Raw genomic sequence first — 16,466 nt, forward strand, 5'->3', positions numbered from 1 at the left:
CCGAAATGTCCGCAGTCAATTCCCCCGAATCTTCGGCTCTCACACGAACAAAACGTCCCAGAAAAAATTCTTCCACTACTAAAAAGGACTCCTCGAAAGCACTAGAACCCAGGTCCCGGGAGGAGGAAAAGACCGCGCTGAAGCAGTATGGCCGTGGCGAAAGCATACCCGTTCGCTCAGTGCGGGACAGGAAATTACGAGCCAATCTCAAGAAGATTGAACACAGATACAAGGATGCTGCGCTGAAGGCCAAAGATGCGGAGTTGCTGCTTGGGGAGGAGCGGGGATATGTTGAGGCGGAGGGGATGGAGAGGACATATAAATTTAAGCAAGCGGATCTACGGAAGGCGGTGGATGTTGCGACTGCTCAGAAGGTATGGCTTTCTCCCAGGATTGAAGACCGGAGATTAACTTTAGGTGAAGGGATTCGAATTGAAGCTACCTACGTTCGGCCCGTACTTTATGGACTACACTCGCAATGGGCGATATCTGCTCCTCGGTGGGACAAAGGGTCATGTCGCATCATTCGACTGGCGGGAAGGAAAGCTGGGTTCGGAAATGCAATTGAAAGAAACCGTTCGAGATGTCAAGTTTGTCCCCTCTCCCTCCATTACAATCCTCAAACCCTCGAAGTTAACTATTGATAGATGGCTTCACAACGAGCTCTTCTTCGCAGCAGCCCAAAAAAGGTACACATACATCTACGACTCTCAAGGTGTCGAAATCCACTGCTTGAAAAACCACATTGAAGTAACCAACATGGAATTCCTACCTTACCACTTTCTCCTCGCAACAATCGTCAGTCTCTCCCACCCCATCTCCACTAGAGTGGACACTAACTGTACCCCACAGGGCAATGCCGGCTGGCTAAAATACCAAGACACCTCCACAGGAAACCTCATCAGTGAACACAGAACCCGCCTCGGCAGCCCCACCTCCATGACACAAAATCGGCGCAACGCCATAATCCATGTCGGTCACGCAAACGGCAGTGTAACCCTCTGGTCCCCAAACATGAGCACACCACTAGTGAAAATGCTCACCCATCGCGGTCCCGTGCGCGCGATAGCCATCGACAGAGGGGGGCAGTACATGGCAACAGCAGGCGCAGACTCTCGGATGAACATCTTCGACATCCGCACCTTCCGTGAAGTCCACTCCTACTACACCCCGACGCCTGCCTCCACCCTACACATTTCCGACACGGGCCTACTCAGTGTCGGCTGGGGCCCCCACGTAACGATATGGAAAGACGCCCTCAGGACAAAACAAACAAGCCCCTACCTCTCCCACCTACAAGAAGCCTCGCACATCTCCCGCGTGCGATTCTGCCCATATGACGACATCCTAGGCGTCGGCCATCAGAACGGCTTCTCAAACCTCATCATCCCCGGTGCCGGCGAACCGAACTTCGACGCGCTCGAATCGAACCCCTACGAAACCATCAAGCAACGCAGGGAAAGTGAAGTCTCTGCCCTACTCAACAAACTACAGCCCGAAATGATATCCCTGGATCCGGACTTTATCGGGCGCATCGACAAGGGCAGCAAAGAACTGCGCGAGAAGGAAGCCGCGGAAGAGCAACGGAAGCTAACCGGGAAGCCGAACGTCCTAGTCAAGAATAAGATGCGAGGGAAGAATTCCGCCCTCGGGAAGTACCTTCGCAAGAAGAGTGGGAAGAACGTTATTGACGAGCGAAGGTTAAAGCTGGAAGAGCTTAAGAAGGAGAGGGCACTCAGGAATAAGGGGCTGCCGGCTAGCGCGCAGGAGGAGTTTGGACCCGCGTTGGCAAGGTTCGGGAGGAGGCCGGGGAGGTGATGTAATTTCACATTCCTCGTTTTGTCACGGAGTGAAGGGAGGTTCATCTATAAAAAGTTCTTTTTCTCTCTTCTTTCCGTTCGTTCGTTTGTACAATATTTTTGATTAATCTGACCGAACCTTCATAACTGATAATCCCGCCGAGTGATTTTCCGTGAACATGATACAACACAGGATACCAACCAGTAGACGGAAACAAGTTAGGCGATGAATGGAGAGGGGAAAAAAAAGTACAGAAAACAAATATCCAAAAGAGGAATTTAGTAGCCATCAACGTCTATCCCTCCTCTCATATCTATCTCGACTCCTCCTACGATTATCCCGCTCATCCCTGCTCCTGTGCGACTTCTCCCCACGTTCGCGATGACGGTCACGATCACGGTCGCGCTCTCTATGATGATAGTTATGGTGACGATGGCTATCCCGATGATCCCGGGAGCGGTCCCGCCGACGATGATCCGGATCATCACGAGCACGCTCTTGGTCTCTTCCATCCCAGCGGTCCCTATCCACACCACTACTACCACCACCACTGCCCGCACCCTTCCCATTCTCCACCACCGCAGACTCATCAACGACCCTGCCGGTCTTCTTATCGACCAGTACTACAGGAACATACGTAGTATCCACCCTCTTACCGCCCCGCTTCCTCCCGGACTTATCGGCCTTGCCCCAAGTGCCGAGTTCGGGCACTTCCTCCTTTGCTTTCGCTCCGATTCCCAGGAAGGCGGGTCGTTTTTCCACGGTGCGAAGCTTAGCCTGCTTCGCTGAGCCTCCGCGCGCGCCAAGTTCCATCCCTTCCCGCCAACCCATTCCCCGTAGCAGCGCCGCGCCAAACTCCTCAACGGGGACAGCAGCGTAGTCGTCCAGGGTGGGCACGTCCGGGCGGGAGGCCACGTCGGATTTGTAAGCTTGTTGCTCGTCGCGCCAGTCGGCATTTCCGGCGGAGGAGGAGGGGGGGAGGATCAGTGTTGTTGAGGGGGGTTTTGAAGAATTGGAGAGGAGCGCGGCGAGGGCTTGTTCTTCCTCCGTTTTTTCCTCCACGGCTTCCCCCCCAGCCTGCTCTGGAGGCGGAGGTGGTGGGGTTCGGTTATCCTCCGTAGGTCTCTGAAAAACCTGCAATCCGTAGTGCACCCCCGCGCCCGTATCCACTTCCATCGCTTCCTCCCCCTCCCCCTCCGCGTGGCCCGCGAACGCCTCCGGGGGTAACCAGACACTCCCCCTCCCTCTCCTCCGCTCGGCTTCAGCCCTCCAATCACGGTTCTTCAACGTGCTGATGACCAGTGGTCCCTTTTCCTCCTCCTCAGGTTCCTCACCCACCGCACCACCACGAGCAGCGTCGAACGCGGTTATCACGTGCACTTTCTCGCGGTGGTTGTTGTCATCGTCGTCTGAGTCTGAGTCCAGGTTTGCTGCCGGGCGTTTCTTGCTCAGGGGTTGTTTGGAGGCGACGGGAAGTTTTGGAGCGGCGAGGGAGATAGAAATCGGTTTGGACATTTCCGATCTTTTGCCCCGGGGTTGTTGGTGGTGGTGGTGGTGGTGGTGATTAGGGGGGTTGGGAGGTTGATAGTTGTGAAAAAATTTGGGTGGTCATCAGTATGACACTAAATCGAATGATCTTTGCCAAGACTTTCCACGCATCACCAGCCATCACTCGATAATTACTAATTAGAATGGTTTCTACATCAAAAGTTATACACACCGGTATTGCTTCAATATGATGAAAATTACTCATACATGTCCAGGCACCTCCTGTGCAAGGCCTGACAACAAGCTACGGAGCAGTTACCTGAAGTTAACCAGCAAAGCATATCCCTGTCCGTTCCTATCAATGGCTTTCCTACCCTTATATCATACTTGAGTATCATACAAGCACCGGTACTACCCGGCGCGGTGCATCAAGATCCAGCAGAAGATGTCGAGAGTCACTACCTCCCACAATACCGGTACCGATACTCGAGTACACATACCGCATCGCACAAGGACTCTGTCTTCAAATCCCCAGCTCCCATGCACAACCACCGACTTCCGACAACTTCCGGCCGTGGCCGGGCGTGGGGCTGAGGAGTAAGGCGATGCGAGGTGAGATCACTATCCGCCTCAGCACATCCACAAACAAGCAAAAAAAAAAGAAGCAAAACCAATTCAGGTGCTAACACGCACCGCCCATGACTTGACGGTGGAAGGGAGGGAGGGAAGGAGGGGAAGGCTAGAATGCTGTCGTGATACCGGAGCTGCAGAGAAGGAAAAAAAGAAGAAAAAGTAATATACTGGCAAGGATCGGGATGACCTTTTTTTCGTTCGTGGGCGGTTGGTCACGTGTGTATGATTAAGGATGTTACTTCATTGCGTTTGTTATTGCGTGAAGGGAGATCGTGAGATCGTGAGAAGCGATGGAATGATACATGTAAGGGGGTTAAGAAGGAGAATACAGAGTAGTTATGTTACAAAGCACCCTAGAGACTATACAAGCAAAACCGAATGATAGAAAATCCTTAATACGCCAATTTTTTCTTTTGAAAACCCATCTAATGCGCGAGTGAAGTGACCACAAGCGAAATGAAAAAGAGTAGGATACAATAGAACAGAGTAAATGGAAAAGAAAAGAAAAAAAGAGAAGGGGGCGATCAAGATTCCTGATACACCGGTGGGCAAAACAAAGCCACTCCCTCTTCGCCCTCGACTTCAAGGACAGTCCCATAATTCGGCGGTGAAGCAGGTATATTCTCATACACGGGTGGAATCTCCTCGTCCCAGCTGATGCCCAGGCCGCTACGCTCGGTGACGATCAGGTGGAATTGCATGCGAAGGACTCTAGCGGCGCCGGTGGGGTTTGCGACTCTTGATGGTGGAACGGGGCACTAACCCGACCATCAGTACATTTGCCAAGAGACATAAGGAAATTGGGGGGGGGACAAACATGTTCTTCCGCAACGATCATCTCCACAACAAGGTTGTGCGACACCGAAATTCCGCAAGGCGAGTCCACATCGCACGCAGCGTCCGCGTGCGCGTGGATTCTAGCGTTGAATTCAACCTCGATGCTCCCATCCGTGGAGTTGAAATCCGACTTCCAGCCACTCTTGACCTCGCCGGAGCCCACCGTGCGCACGTCGTCGTGTAACAGACCTTTACCGTCACCACCGAGCTTGCCGCTATGCTGTTTACAAGCTGGGGAGACAACGCGGGAGGTCTCATCGATGCGCCAAGACAGCCTCTTTAATCGCCAACGGCTGGTCCGGGCTTTCGAAAGGACACCGTCGAGGCGGATATGGAGCGGAAAATCGCCACCGGGGTGCGCAACGGGTGGGAGGGTGACATTGGCAGAGAGGTCCGTCGGCGGGAAGACGCGGGTGCTGTGCCTGTCCGGTCCTGGTAGGACTGCCCTTTGTAGAGTTATCGGCTTCTCAAACTTGATCTCGTCACCTTTCATCGTTGTCGCGGTTGCGTAGAGGCAGTAGGTTATCCTGCTGAGGGCGTTGTTGTTGCTGGCAGGGAGGTGGCCAGGCAGGAGGTAACTGAACGGATAGGTGTGCGTTCCTTTCTTCAGCACCACTGGTTCGCTGATCAATTGCCATTTGTGTAGCTCGCTGACGCTGGTGGTGCAGTCCGAGCAGTGCGCACCCACGGGCTTTTTAGTGAGCACGTCCGCTAGCAAGCGCATGGTGAAGGCTTCAAAGGTTTGCTCTGTCTCCTTGACCTGCAGTTTCATTATTCCGGACAACAGTGCGCCAGTGGACTCCTTCGGCGGGCCATAACAGACGAGCGGTGGTGATTCAATGGCCACGGTTATGTCCGCAGGATTCTCGATGAAGCCCTTTAGGCCTCCTCGACTGCTGCTGCCCCTGGACATGGTGCGGATCGTAAGCTTTGGTCGGTCGCTCTCGGAACTTGAGCGGTTGCTTGACCAGCGGCGTTTCGGCGCTGGGTGTTTACTGTCGATTGGGAGGATTGAAGTCATGGACGTGGATGGGGATGCCCCGTGGTGGAAAAATCCGATTACTGGCATTTGGGATGTGAGGTTCTGGTAAATTGGCATAAAGTCGATTTCTCAGAATCTCTCGGATGTAGTAAATTTGTTCGTTTTTGCAGTGTGGATTCCTCGGAAGAGAGAGAGGGGGAATGACCAGAATTCGGAGTAGAGAAAGGATCCTTCTGTAAATTGCAGTTGACCTTGTAGGTAATAGGGCAGGAGTGCACGTAGAAGCTTTCGTTAAGTGTAATGGCAGAACTGCAACAGTGTTGTTGTAGTGGGGTAGTAAAGATTCACCGATATAAAGTTATCCTTGTTCAGACTCTGCTCAGATCCTGCTTAGGGTATGCACTGTAGTAGTGGCAATGGGGAAAGGAGAGCAAAGTCAAGGTTTTTTTAGCTCCTCGAGGGGACGTTCAATTCAATCGGGAAGTAGGAGCGAAGCCGGCGGGTAGTTAAGAGATCTTCTGACGCAGAGCTTTAGCTTGCGGATACATCCTCCGCAATACTAATGCGATTGCGGTCCGATATAGGGTGTGTGTGTGCGTGAGCGAGTGGAATAGAAAGAGCCCTTTCCTGCTTATTGAATTTCTGGTTGGGTGTGGCAATTGCGGATGGTAGCACGGGGTATGATAGGTGACGAGGGAAATGGGTCGGTTTGCACCTTTATGTGGGAGTTAGAGGCAAAAGGCTGTCCTAGATGCAGCCGCGCTGCGCTGTGCTAGAAATGCTGTGCCCAGACCGAGCTCGACTGGAACGACGAACGGAGGGAGAGTGCCACGGTAGAGGGCAATTTGCTCCAGGGAGCTGAAAGCTGATGATTATGAGATGTTCGCTGTATGCCCTCGTGGTTGGCTAACCTCAGCCAATCCAATCTTGGACGAGAGGGTCGGATAAGACGACCGGCGAGGGAAGAGGGAGAGAAGCAGGAGACAGGAGAAGGCCTTTGGAATAGGAGCTGTGCTACGGTAGGTGAGAGGGATGAAGTCCTCTATATAGTTGCGCTTATAGTATCACAATATTATAGTAATAGCACAGGTAAAGTATCAGAAGATGAGGGGAAAAACAAAAAAACATGTGGATCATGGTACTTGTATCATAGCTAACTAAATACAAGTGATCTACCACCAGCAAAGGCGCATGTGTGTCTGTGTCTGTGTGTGTGGTCGCCTTCAAACGACGAGCAAAGCAAGAAAGGGTAGGGGGGGGTACCGTAGCCTCATTACAGTAATTATCACCTCACCACCCATAAATCCCTTCTGCAGGAGGTCACGATGCTGTGTTTCCACCGGTAAGGTTACCGTAGAGTACCGTAGTGACCAGCCAAGCATCATACTGTACTGGTACATACCATACAAGGCAACGCCAAAACCCTTCTCCCAATCCACTCCTTTACTCGTACAGTACAGTTAGTCTACAGCAAGATCTAGCTACGAGTGGGAATAGAAATAATGCTTTTTTTTTCCTTTTCCTTTCTTTTCCTTCCCACTCCCCCTCCAGGTATGATAACTTAAGGTACCGCGTTCCACCGGATATCCCCAACCATGGGAGTATGCTACCGGGACATCAATGAGGGTTACAACCTTGGAAATGACGAGTGAATGAGTGTCCGGAGAAGGAAGGAAGGGAGAAGAAAAGAAAAAAGAAAAAGAAAAAAAAGGACTTGCTAGCACAAGTACAGCTAGGGTAGACTAGCTGCTAAAACCTACTCGTACAGTGCTCGAGTATGTACGAGTAGCAGCCAGCTAAGCTACCCCAGGTTTTCCATTACGTATGGAATTGTTCTTTTTAAAAAAAAATTTGGAGGAAGAAAAAATAACAATCCCCCCCCCCCACCAGGGTTAGTTCCCGCCGCTAAGAACTATACAAACAAGGGAATCGCCTACCCTTTTTCTTTTTCTTTTCATTCACTTTTTCACTTCCTTTTTTTCTTTTCACTCTTTCACAACTCTACGAGTAGTCTCCCTCCCGAAGGAGAAGGCTGGTGTGCGCGCTACCGTGGTGTAATTCGTGCGTTTTGGGAGCTCTGGACCGACTCAACGTTACTCGTACTCGTAGGGCCGAGGAGGGAAAAGAATGGGGTAAGTACTATATCATACTTCGTGTATACTCGAGTAGAGGGAAAAATGAAAGGAAATGGCGAGCCACAAAGCCATCCTCACCCGCGCAAAGCACTATACAAGTAGTAACGGTACTATACTCGAGTACTGTACGGCACCGGTACGGGTAAGTTGGTGTACAGTACAGTACTATTCAAGCACCTTGTATGTAAATATCAATTGCTCCAATTCGCCTTTCCCTGTCCGTCCCTCATCACCATACGGTACATACCCGGTAGGGTCATTTACTGTAAAATCGGAAAAGGCGATCCCCGCTGAACGGCGAGACCATATCAAAGATTGGAAATTAAAGGTCTTATGGAGGGACACAAGCAACTGGGAGTACCGTAGCTACCAACCCACGATACTTGTATCCTTATACAGACGGGTTCACTGCGATTATCAAACTCCCTCGGAACCTTTGATCCTGATCCTGATCCATCAGCCGTCACTTGCCCAATTGAGTGACTTCCAGTTTCAAAGCGACCGGTCTGGGTTTTTTGACTCCTGTAACACTGTAAGGTTCTCGAGCACAATAGTACAGTACCAGTGCTTCTCCCCGGACAGCATGATCGTCCGATCACGGCTTTCGATTCCTGATGAACCCCCGAGCACAGTTCTCCCCGCTGGGAGAAACATGCAGGGGAGTGGATGCCAGGACGGTGGATACTGCGCGCTATGATGTATGATTCTCCTCGGCTAGGTACGGTAACCTCGCGCCATTCTGTGGTCATTCACAGCGAGAGATCACGAATACCAGTTACGAGTAGTCTACCCTAAGGGACATTCCTCCACGAAACAGTCGAAACAGGAGAACCAAAACAAATAAATATAAGCCTTGCCATGTTCCTCCTCCTTGCTTTTTTCTCCCCCTTTCCCTGATGAATCCCCTAACAGCAACTGCATCCTAATTTCTGGTTCCCGTCGACATTTCCGTCATCGGTGGCGATGGTAGATGGGAAGGGAAGGAAAGGCTTGCCTGGTCAGTGCGAATCGGAACCGAGCGAGGGCCTCTTCTTTGGCTGGTGGGTCAGTCGGTCAGTCGGTCGTCTGACTCAACCAGCAGCTACTCGAGTACCGTACCAGTACCGGTACGGTATTCCAGCTCCGGGGAGTAATCGGGACAAGCCTCATGCAGTCTAGTGCTTTCTTTACCTTTCTGAAAATACTCGTATCATACCTTCTCCCCTTCTCCCTTCTCCCTTCTCTTCTGCCTGATGGGTGAGGCGAGCGGGCGGATACCGTAACCGCACTCTAACGTGCACTTGGCGCCATCCCATCGAACCCTCTCTTTCTCTCTACGAGTACTCGTACAGTACTCGAGTGCAAGTATGATATGATACCGGTAATTTACAGTATCCCTAACAAGAGCTTTGTGCTGCGCCTTGCCATATGCAGTATTCTACGGAAGCTTTAGTAGACTCGGTTGATCATAGCCTCAAGCAGAGCACCGGTACCCAACACGGACTAAATTGCTCCAGTTCGTACTCGTACTCGTACAGTACCGTATTGTGGAATGAATGACCCCGTCGATCCATCCATGGTAGCACGTTCTTCCCTCTCTTTGTTTTGTTTCCCAATTCTACAACACTTCTGCCAAAGGCCTGCCGATCCATCAAAGCAAGGAATGGGAACGAGCATATACTCGAGTACTGGTACGGTATTAAATTTTTCACCAACACGGCTGGCGGTCAGGCTCTCGCTTGTCCTGTTCATTTAGGCCCCCTCGTATCCCATTTCCATTCCAATTCCATCGTCACGAGGTGCGTGACGGGCTGAGTGGCCAGCTCTCGGCCTGTGTGCGGTGTGGGCTTTTGTGGGAAGTTGTTAGGTAATTTGGATGCACAAGCGTCCGCCCCACGGGTTCAGGTTCAGGTATCGTGGGTTGGTTGTTGGGGGAAGGCAGAGAGGGAGGAGGGGAGGGAAGTGAAGGGGAAGGCCCACGATGGCCGTTTCTTTCGAGCTGGTTTAGGCATGAATGCAGTTACCGTACTCGAGTTACGGTTCCCGGTGGGAAGGGTCCGAGCAGAAGTGGAGCAAAGAGGGAGGTTAGAATAATCAGATAATAACGAATCGATCTCAGATTTCGTGTGAATGTTAAATTAATACCGTGCGGTACCGGTAATCCCCAATTTCTCGTCGTCGTCGTCGCCATAAATATTTGTATTGCACCGCGAGCAAACTCCGATCGTGGACGGGATTGAAATTTAATATCCGAGTATTCATGGGGTAAACGAGTAAACAAATAAATAATTCCTCTGCTCCCTTTCCTGACATCATCCCCAATACCTGTTAAACTGAGAAAGAAAGAAGGGGAAGAAAAAGAAGAAAAGAGGAAGAAAAAATACCTTCCGAATCAAGCCACAAAGCCCCAGACCCCGTAACTTGCGGGGAACACATTTCCAAGGCTTGGCATGAAAAGCCCTACCGTACCGTAGTAACCGCCCGCTAGCTCCGCGGAACCCACGAGGGAAAAGGGAGATGGCCGAAGCTTCCTTTTCCATTGTCTCTCTCGTCTCGTCCTGTCCTGTCCGTGCGAGTTTTTTTTAAAAAAAAAAAAAAAAAAAAAAAGTAACTCGTCCTGTAACGAGCAAGCAGGCAAGCACAAGGGGAAAGGGCATTACGTAAAAATGCCCTTTCAACCCCCTGGGAAACTGGTAAGGGTTAGCCGGGGAGCGAGCGAATGGGATGTCGTAGTGGTGTGCACGGGGTTTGGGTTACCACTGTAAATTGGTTACCTTACTGGGTTTTGCTTTTCTTTGTGCGGTGCTGTGCGGTGTGTTCGGTTGGGGCTGCTTCTTGGTTTTTTGGTTGCTCGAAGCTAGTCTACCGATGTGTGGGTTGTGGTAACTTAACGGGCAATACAGTTGTTGCTATGGTGTCATAGTTGGGGGGAGATTTGTCGATTGTTGTTCGAATTACGATGATGGGAAGTGTGCTTGGAAGGGGGCATGTCTGTACTTAGGAGGGAATGGGGGGGGGTAAACTCGGACGTCATACTGGTTTAACAAGGCAGGTTTGGTCGAGCTCGTTGCAAAAACACGATCGATCAAAACTTGGTTGAATTGGCCTTACCGTGGAAATTGGAGTACGACTACCCTACAAAATGTCGAGAGTCTCGAGTGAGCAGCCGTGATCTGGGGAGGAAAGGGATTTCCCGATTCCCGTAATCGGTATGATACCTGTCGGCATTTCTCTCTCCTCTCTCTCGCAAAGGCGTTTGTCGAACCACGGCAGATGAGAGCCGGAGTCTGGAACCGGCAGAGGTCTAGAGCGCAAAGTGTATATTTTATAACATGCTCAGGGCTTTGAAATGCAAGCCGCGCGAAGTACTGTACTCGGAGTGTCAAGGCGCTTTTAAAGGGGAACTGCTGCTACGCATGCACAACCACCGAGATCCAAGCAAAGGCCAAAACTTTGGTGGGTTATCGGTGGACGGTTATGTGATACCGGTAAATGCTTCGACAATACCGGTAAGTTCTTGTTATCATACGGTGCGATACTCGTACGATGGAATGCTAAGCTTTGCCCGGCACAGCACAGAACGGCTCCTCTTATTTTCTTTTCTTTTCTTTTCTTTTCTTTTCTTTTCTTTCTTTCCTTTCTTTCTTTTCTTTCTTCGCCCAATCCACTTGCATATCGTGGTATCACATCGCAATAAACAAACAAAAACGAAAACCATTCGCAGAACAGAAACGGCAAATACCGCGCTGTTACCAACACATTCTGCGTTCTTCACTTCCTCTTCCAGTGATCGCACCCAAGCTCTCGCCTTGGGTATACAAGTATTATCGTGAGCGTCTGCTTGGTCGATTGGCCCTCTGCCGACCAATACCATAGCAGACCTATATGAGCGCTATATGCCAAAATAAATATAGCAGCTTCGTGGCTACAGGTCACATCATAAACCTCTCTTTCAGCCTCTGACTAAGGTAAGCCATGCCTCGATACCGCGTTCATTGGATAGAGTACTGTACTATTCAATAGATTATTACAGCGGGCTGAAGAACTGCACTTCCCCTTACAATCTGCTTGTAAACACACACAAAGAAGGAAAAGGGTGAATGTTGTTTCGGGGGAATTTTATACCTCGCCCGAACGAGTTGTCCCGGCATCCGAGGACAAAACCCCAACCAACCAACCGAACGAGTGACCCGAAGCCCCGTGGCGACGGAAAATGGAGTGATGTGCGGGAAATGAATACCGACAATTTGAGGGGCCGTTTGGATGCCACGATTTCGTACATTATCCTCAGCCGTATGATCCTGTTTTTCACCAAGGCGGGGGAGGTCGTTTGAAGCTGGATGGATGGATGGATGGATGGTGCTCGGGGGTCCGGAATCCGCCCTTTTGACTGCCAAAATCACATAATGGACCGCGAGTGCGGCCGATACAGTAGATGAAATTATGTCCGTCACGTGAAGCCTGACAAGAAGAATTTGGTGAACCTTCTTGGGGCAGTGTGTCCGGATAAGGCACGTGACGGATATATTTTATCGGTCTCAGTTGTAATCGTGAACATATCCTGAATAAATAAGACGATTAGGCAAATTCTTGATAGGGCTATCCAATATTTACTCCTTGTTTCTGTGATCTTTGTTGATTGGCTAAGTATTAGGTGAGAAGCATGGCTGTAGTGGTCCAAAAGTATCGTGCTTCAAAATGAGCCCAAGTTTGCCAAGTGTATAGCTTCCGGCTGATCTGGACTTGGCGGGTTTCGCCGCCAAAGACGGTTAAGGGATGAGAGGCATCAGGGGTGAACGGGTGTGTATATCATACCGTGTCATAGACTCATGGGCTCAGGAAGGAGAAGAAGGTATATTACTGTCTATCGCTACAAGTTTGTCCAGCATGAAGTACCGTACCACAACGATAGAGCCGAAGTTAGTGTGGACGCTCAGATGTCCGCGAGATGATTTGCAATATTATAGAGTACAAATAATTGATCTCTGTGCCGGGGACTTGACGCCTGATACTTGCAACTTGGGTGTGGTTTTACCAGTACGGTGCTGGGGGGAGGGGGGGGCTCCAGAGCACGTGGTTCTTGAAATAACCCCCAAGCACATCATCTCCCCCCTACAGGTAGTTAACAGATGTCTAATTCCCCACAAAGTTACGCTACGGCGGCAGACCGGATCTGTACGGGCACTTGTCCAGGGAAAACCGATCGAATTCGCTATCCAGCATAATGGCCAAGCCTCCATTGCTGGGATTTATAGGGGAAAATCAAAACCTCGAGCTATAAATCCGCTCGTGGGGTCCTGTGTTTCTACGATGAAGGGGGGGGGGACTCATACAACGAAGTTCCGAGGAAAACCACCATCGCCAAGAGTGATGCTCGCAATGTATGAGCATAATACTCTCTCCCCTGCCTTGCGATCATCCACAGAAAGGTCCACGATTGCGCATGAACGACTACGAACATGGTTGCGTCCCCCACAGCATTTATGCTGTTGCAATTTAGGATTTAGGATATAGTGGAGGAGGGGGGAGGGGAAGAGGTGAGCTTTTGGGAGGAAGAAGCAGGCAAACATTGGTTGCTTACAAGTACTCAGAGCGTTAGAATTCAATCTTCTCTATAGCTGTCCCTTAGTGATTTGCGAGCTTTGAGATCTTCTTTTATCGATATCCTCTCCTTTACTGTACTAGTATGATACTGTACTCGTACTCGTACATTCACGGGAAACCCTAACCCAACGGCCTGACCCAAGATTGTGGAGATTGTGGAGAGAATGTGGAGAAGCAGTGCGACAAGCTGCCCCACCAAAAACGTCTGAGACGGTGCGATAGCCTGCAGTGTGAAAGTTTAAAGTTATCACCGTACTGGGAACTTACAATATGTCCTTTAAAGTAGAACCGTAGCGAACTCCTCCGGCAAGGAAAAAAAATTTGCTTCCAATATCATGTACTGCCATATACCACTGCGCCCCCCAGAGTACAGTACTGTACAGCTGCACTTAACGGCAGCCAAGCTCGCTCGACTCGAGCACGCTAGTACGAGTACAAGTGACTGCAGGTCTCTCTCTCTTTTTGCGCCCACGCGTTGTATCATACTCGTACTGCCCAAGTACCAGCGCTTATCATGCACTGCGACACACAACAACGACAAGCCCCTCCTCGTCCCGAGCGGCCCCCATCCCAACCTCGGTGTGGCGCTATGGTGAGGCAGCGGTCAGCAGTACGGTACTCGTACCTACCCGCAGTTAGGAGCTCCTGCAGCGTACTCGAGTCTCGAGCCGAGTGATCAACATGATGCCATAATAGTAAACTATTTTTTTTTCTCATCTCTTTTCGCCTAGCGCGTTTATGGTTGGCTCTGCTTAGCTTGGATTACCGGGTTCCTGGTGCACCCTTGGGCGGTATGGGTCATTGAATTGACAAGACTTGACGTGCGAGGTATCATCGTCGCTGGCACCCCTACTCAGTATGAGTAGTCTAAGGGTTGAAAAAGTTTTTCTGCTGCCTTCCTTTTCGGCCTTGATGAGGGAGGGAGGAGGCGTGGGGTTGTGGTTTGGATTTTGACTCATGTTTTCCTACAAGACAGGGATACCTGCAGTTAACCGGGAGAATAAATCTGTCCTGTGCTCGGGTACGAAAATATCTCCCCGGGTACTTGAACTGGTGGATGGGAGGGGGAAGGAGGTGTCTTACTTAATTAGAGCTAGGAGTCTATGCGAACTTGTCGCAAAGTTTTTCGGGTTGAAGGACTTTTGGTGTGTAAAGTCTTTTCTGCACACATATGATACGGTGCCGTACTAGTACTGTATTGTATTGTATTGTATTGGACTCAAGTACACGTACAGTACCGTACTCGGGTATGCACCGGAATGTGAGGCAATTGTGGATCTGGGCCAACCAGATTGCTAAGATTTGTCTCCGGATGCGAAATCGCAAAGTCCCTGCGAGTATGATACAAATCTGGCAGATCCACCTAGAACTTGGCGCTCATAAAGCGCTTTTTCGACCGGGGGCTGGATGCTTCTATTTTACGAGTAGCTTTGTTTGCCGGTTCTAATAGGGCGGTTTTTTTCTCGGTGGGCTACGATAAGGTATATATACTCCTTCACACTTTCTACGAGCAATGCATGACTCGCACAGAATGATACCAGACTGCTCTTTGTTGATACTGAAATTGTGCAGGTAGGCACGGTGAGGGAGGTCAAGTCCATTTGATAACGCTTTCAAAGGAATTGCCTTCCGTCCCGTATGATCCACCAAACTGGTGCTTTGCGAGTACTGGAACCGCGATGAATAGGACTGAAAAAAAGGTCCACCCTCCTGTACATTCTATCCCCATCCATCATCCACCCACAACCCCACTTGTACTGCTAAAAAGGACCTGCCAACGCTTCCCTCTTCCTTTCTTTTCCCAATTCAAGATCTTCCCCACCCTGAACCATGCTTGGATCCTCCTGATCGGGAGTGTGACGGTAGAAACGGGAACATGCAGGCTCAACCCTTCTGGCGAGAACGGTAGTCTAACCTGCAAGACATGATAAGATTCACATACCCGTCGTAGGGGAGGCTTCCCGAGCGCAATCCTACTGAACCTCTGGTGTTGCGTTATCTTGCGTTGTTTGTAAATGTTGTGCCGGGCAGTGGCTAGAACAGCTAGCGTTGTGATATACAGCGTTCCGCCGGACATATATTTAGTGGTACATTTATGATACTCGATGGAATATTCGAGACTGAGCAGTCACTCGGGAGTGCCCCGGATTTGTAAGAATTATACCGTATCGTACGTATGAGCTACCGGCACTGCTCATTATGCCCCCTCCCCCACGGGAGTCGGGAAATAACTCGTAGGAGCTCTGCAATGTGATACCGGTACGATACTCTTAGCTCGGAGAAAGTAATAAAAAAAATATAAAAAAAGGACTACTCGAGTATCGAGTTGAATCAGAGCGGGAAGCGGTCCACACTGAACCGCCGAATGAAGCCACGGCGCATCGTTACGCGCTCTACCCTGCCCCTCGATACAAGTACTGCTCCCTCATGACTCACTTGCTGCCGGGTGCTTCTAGGTGGAGGTTTCCTCTGGAATTAGCGGGAACCTGCCAGCGCATATTATACATATTATACTTCTCCAGCATCGTCGACTGTCTTTCTGCCTCGCGGTGAATAATAATAATAATAATAATAATACCGGGAGAGCCACCGGATCCGTGCCATACATGCAAGGATGATTAGGACATTTGAGCCGGAGGTAAAATTTCGAGTGATTGGTTGTGATGTAAGTGGTTTTGGAGGGGTACTGGTACTCGAGTAATCGAGGGGATATTGAAGGGGGAGCGGTGTGAGGTGGTTCTGATGTGTATGTGATGGATATTCACTCGTATATAGCTTGTGCTCCCGCTCTCCTCTATTGCTCGCCGGAACCCCCCCCCCCCAACCGGAGACTTATTGGGAAAGAAGGGATGATGGATAGAATAAATACCCTTCTGGAATCTTACCGAAATCGGTCGATGGGAATATTTCACTTCTCTTATATGAAGAAGTGGGTAAACGGGGCTGTAATGCAGGTGGATGGGGGGAGGTGGGATTCTGTACTACCATGTGTTATTATCCCAGCCATA

The 16,466-nt window shown here is 50.3% G+C and overlaps 4 protein-coding genes, besides 1 other annotated feature; 2 read left to right on the forward strand and 2 right to left on the reverse strand.

The window, feature by feature from the left end:
• Nucleotides 1–5: 5 nt before the first annotated feature.
• GSTUM_00007636001 (uncharacterized protein) lies at nucleotides 6–1,818 on the forward strand (the record flags this gene model as incomplete). The annotated part of the gene is made up of 4 exons (XM_002839556.1): nucleotides 6–374; nucleotides 424–590; nucleotides 648–798; nucleotides 853–1,818. The coding sequence occupies 4 exons, from the start codon at nucleotides 6–8 to the stop codon at nucleotides 1,816–1,818; spliced, it is 1,653 nt and encodes a 550-aa protein (XP_002839602.1).
• Nucleotides 1,819–1,866: 48 nt separating this feature from the next.
• On the reverse strand, nucleotides 1,867–3,315 carry GSTUM_00007637001 (uncharacterized protein; the record flags this gene model as incomplete). XM_002839557.2 has 1 exon in its annotated part: nucleotides 1,867–3,315. The coding sequence occupies one exon, from the start codon at nucleotides 3,313–3,315 to the stop codon at nucleotides 2,089–2,091; it is 1,227 nt and encodes a 408-aa protein (XP_002839603.1). The 3' UTR covers nucleotides 1,867–2,088.
• An 841-nt stretch (nucleotides 3,316–4,156) lies between these two features.
• Nucleotides 4,157–4,225: a sequence feature (Short protein (GSTUM_00007639001, CAZ83795.1) was converted to a misc_feature.).
• Nucleotides 4,226–4,234: 9 nt separating this feature from the next.
• GSTUM_00007640001 (uncharacterized protein) lies at nucleotides 4,235–6,736 on the reverse strand. XM_002839559.2 has 2 exons: nucleotides 4,739–6,736; nucleotides 4,235–4,679 (listed from the first exon to the last, which is right to left on the reverse strand). The coding sequence occupies exons 1-2, from the start codon at nucleotides 5,825–5,827 to the stop codon at nucleotides 4,446–4,448; spliced, it is 1,323 nt and encodes a 440-aa protein (XP_002839605.1). The 5' UTR covers nucleotides 5,828–6,736; the 3' UTR covers nucleotides 4,235–4,445.
• A 4,551-nt stretch (nucleotides 6,737–11,287) lies between these two features.
• On the forward strand, nucleotides 11,288–14,308 carry GSTUM_00007641001 (uncharacterized protein). XM_052355791.1 has 5 exons: nucleotides 11,288–11,363; nucleotides 11,429–11,822; nucleotides 11,878–13,391; nucleotides 13,446–13,671; nucleotides 13,745–14,308. The coding sequence occupies exon 3, from the start codon at nucleotides 12,631–12,633 to the stop codon at nucleotides 13,366–13,368; it is 738 nt and encodes a 245-aa protein (XP_052211757.1). The 5' UTR covers nucleotides 11,288–11,363; nucleotides 11,429–11,822; nucleotides 11,878–12,630; the 3' UTR covers nucleotides 13,369–13,391; nucleotides 13,446–13,671; nucleotides 13,745–14,308.
• The last annotated feature ends 2,158 nt before the right edge of the window (nucleotides 14,309–16,466 follow it).

Source organism: Tuber melanosporum (genome assembly GCF_000151645.1).
Source record: "Tuber melanosporum whole genome shotgun sequence assembly, scaffold_38, strain Mel28".
In the NCBI taxonomy this organism is placed as follows: domain Eukaryota; kingdom Fungi; phylum Ascomycota; class Pezizomycetes; order Pezizales; family Tuberaceae; genus Tuber; species Tuber melanosporum.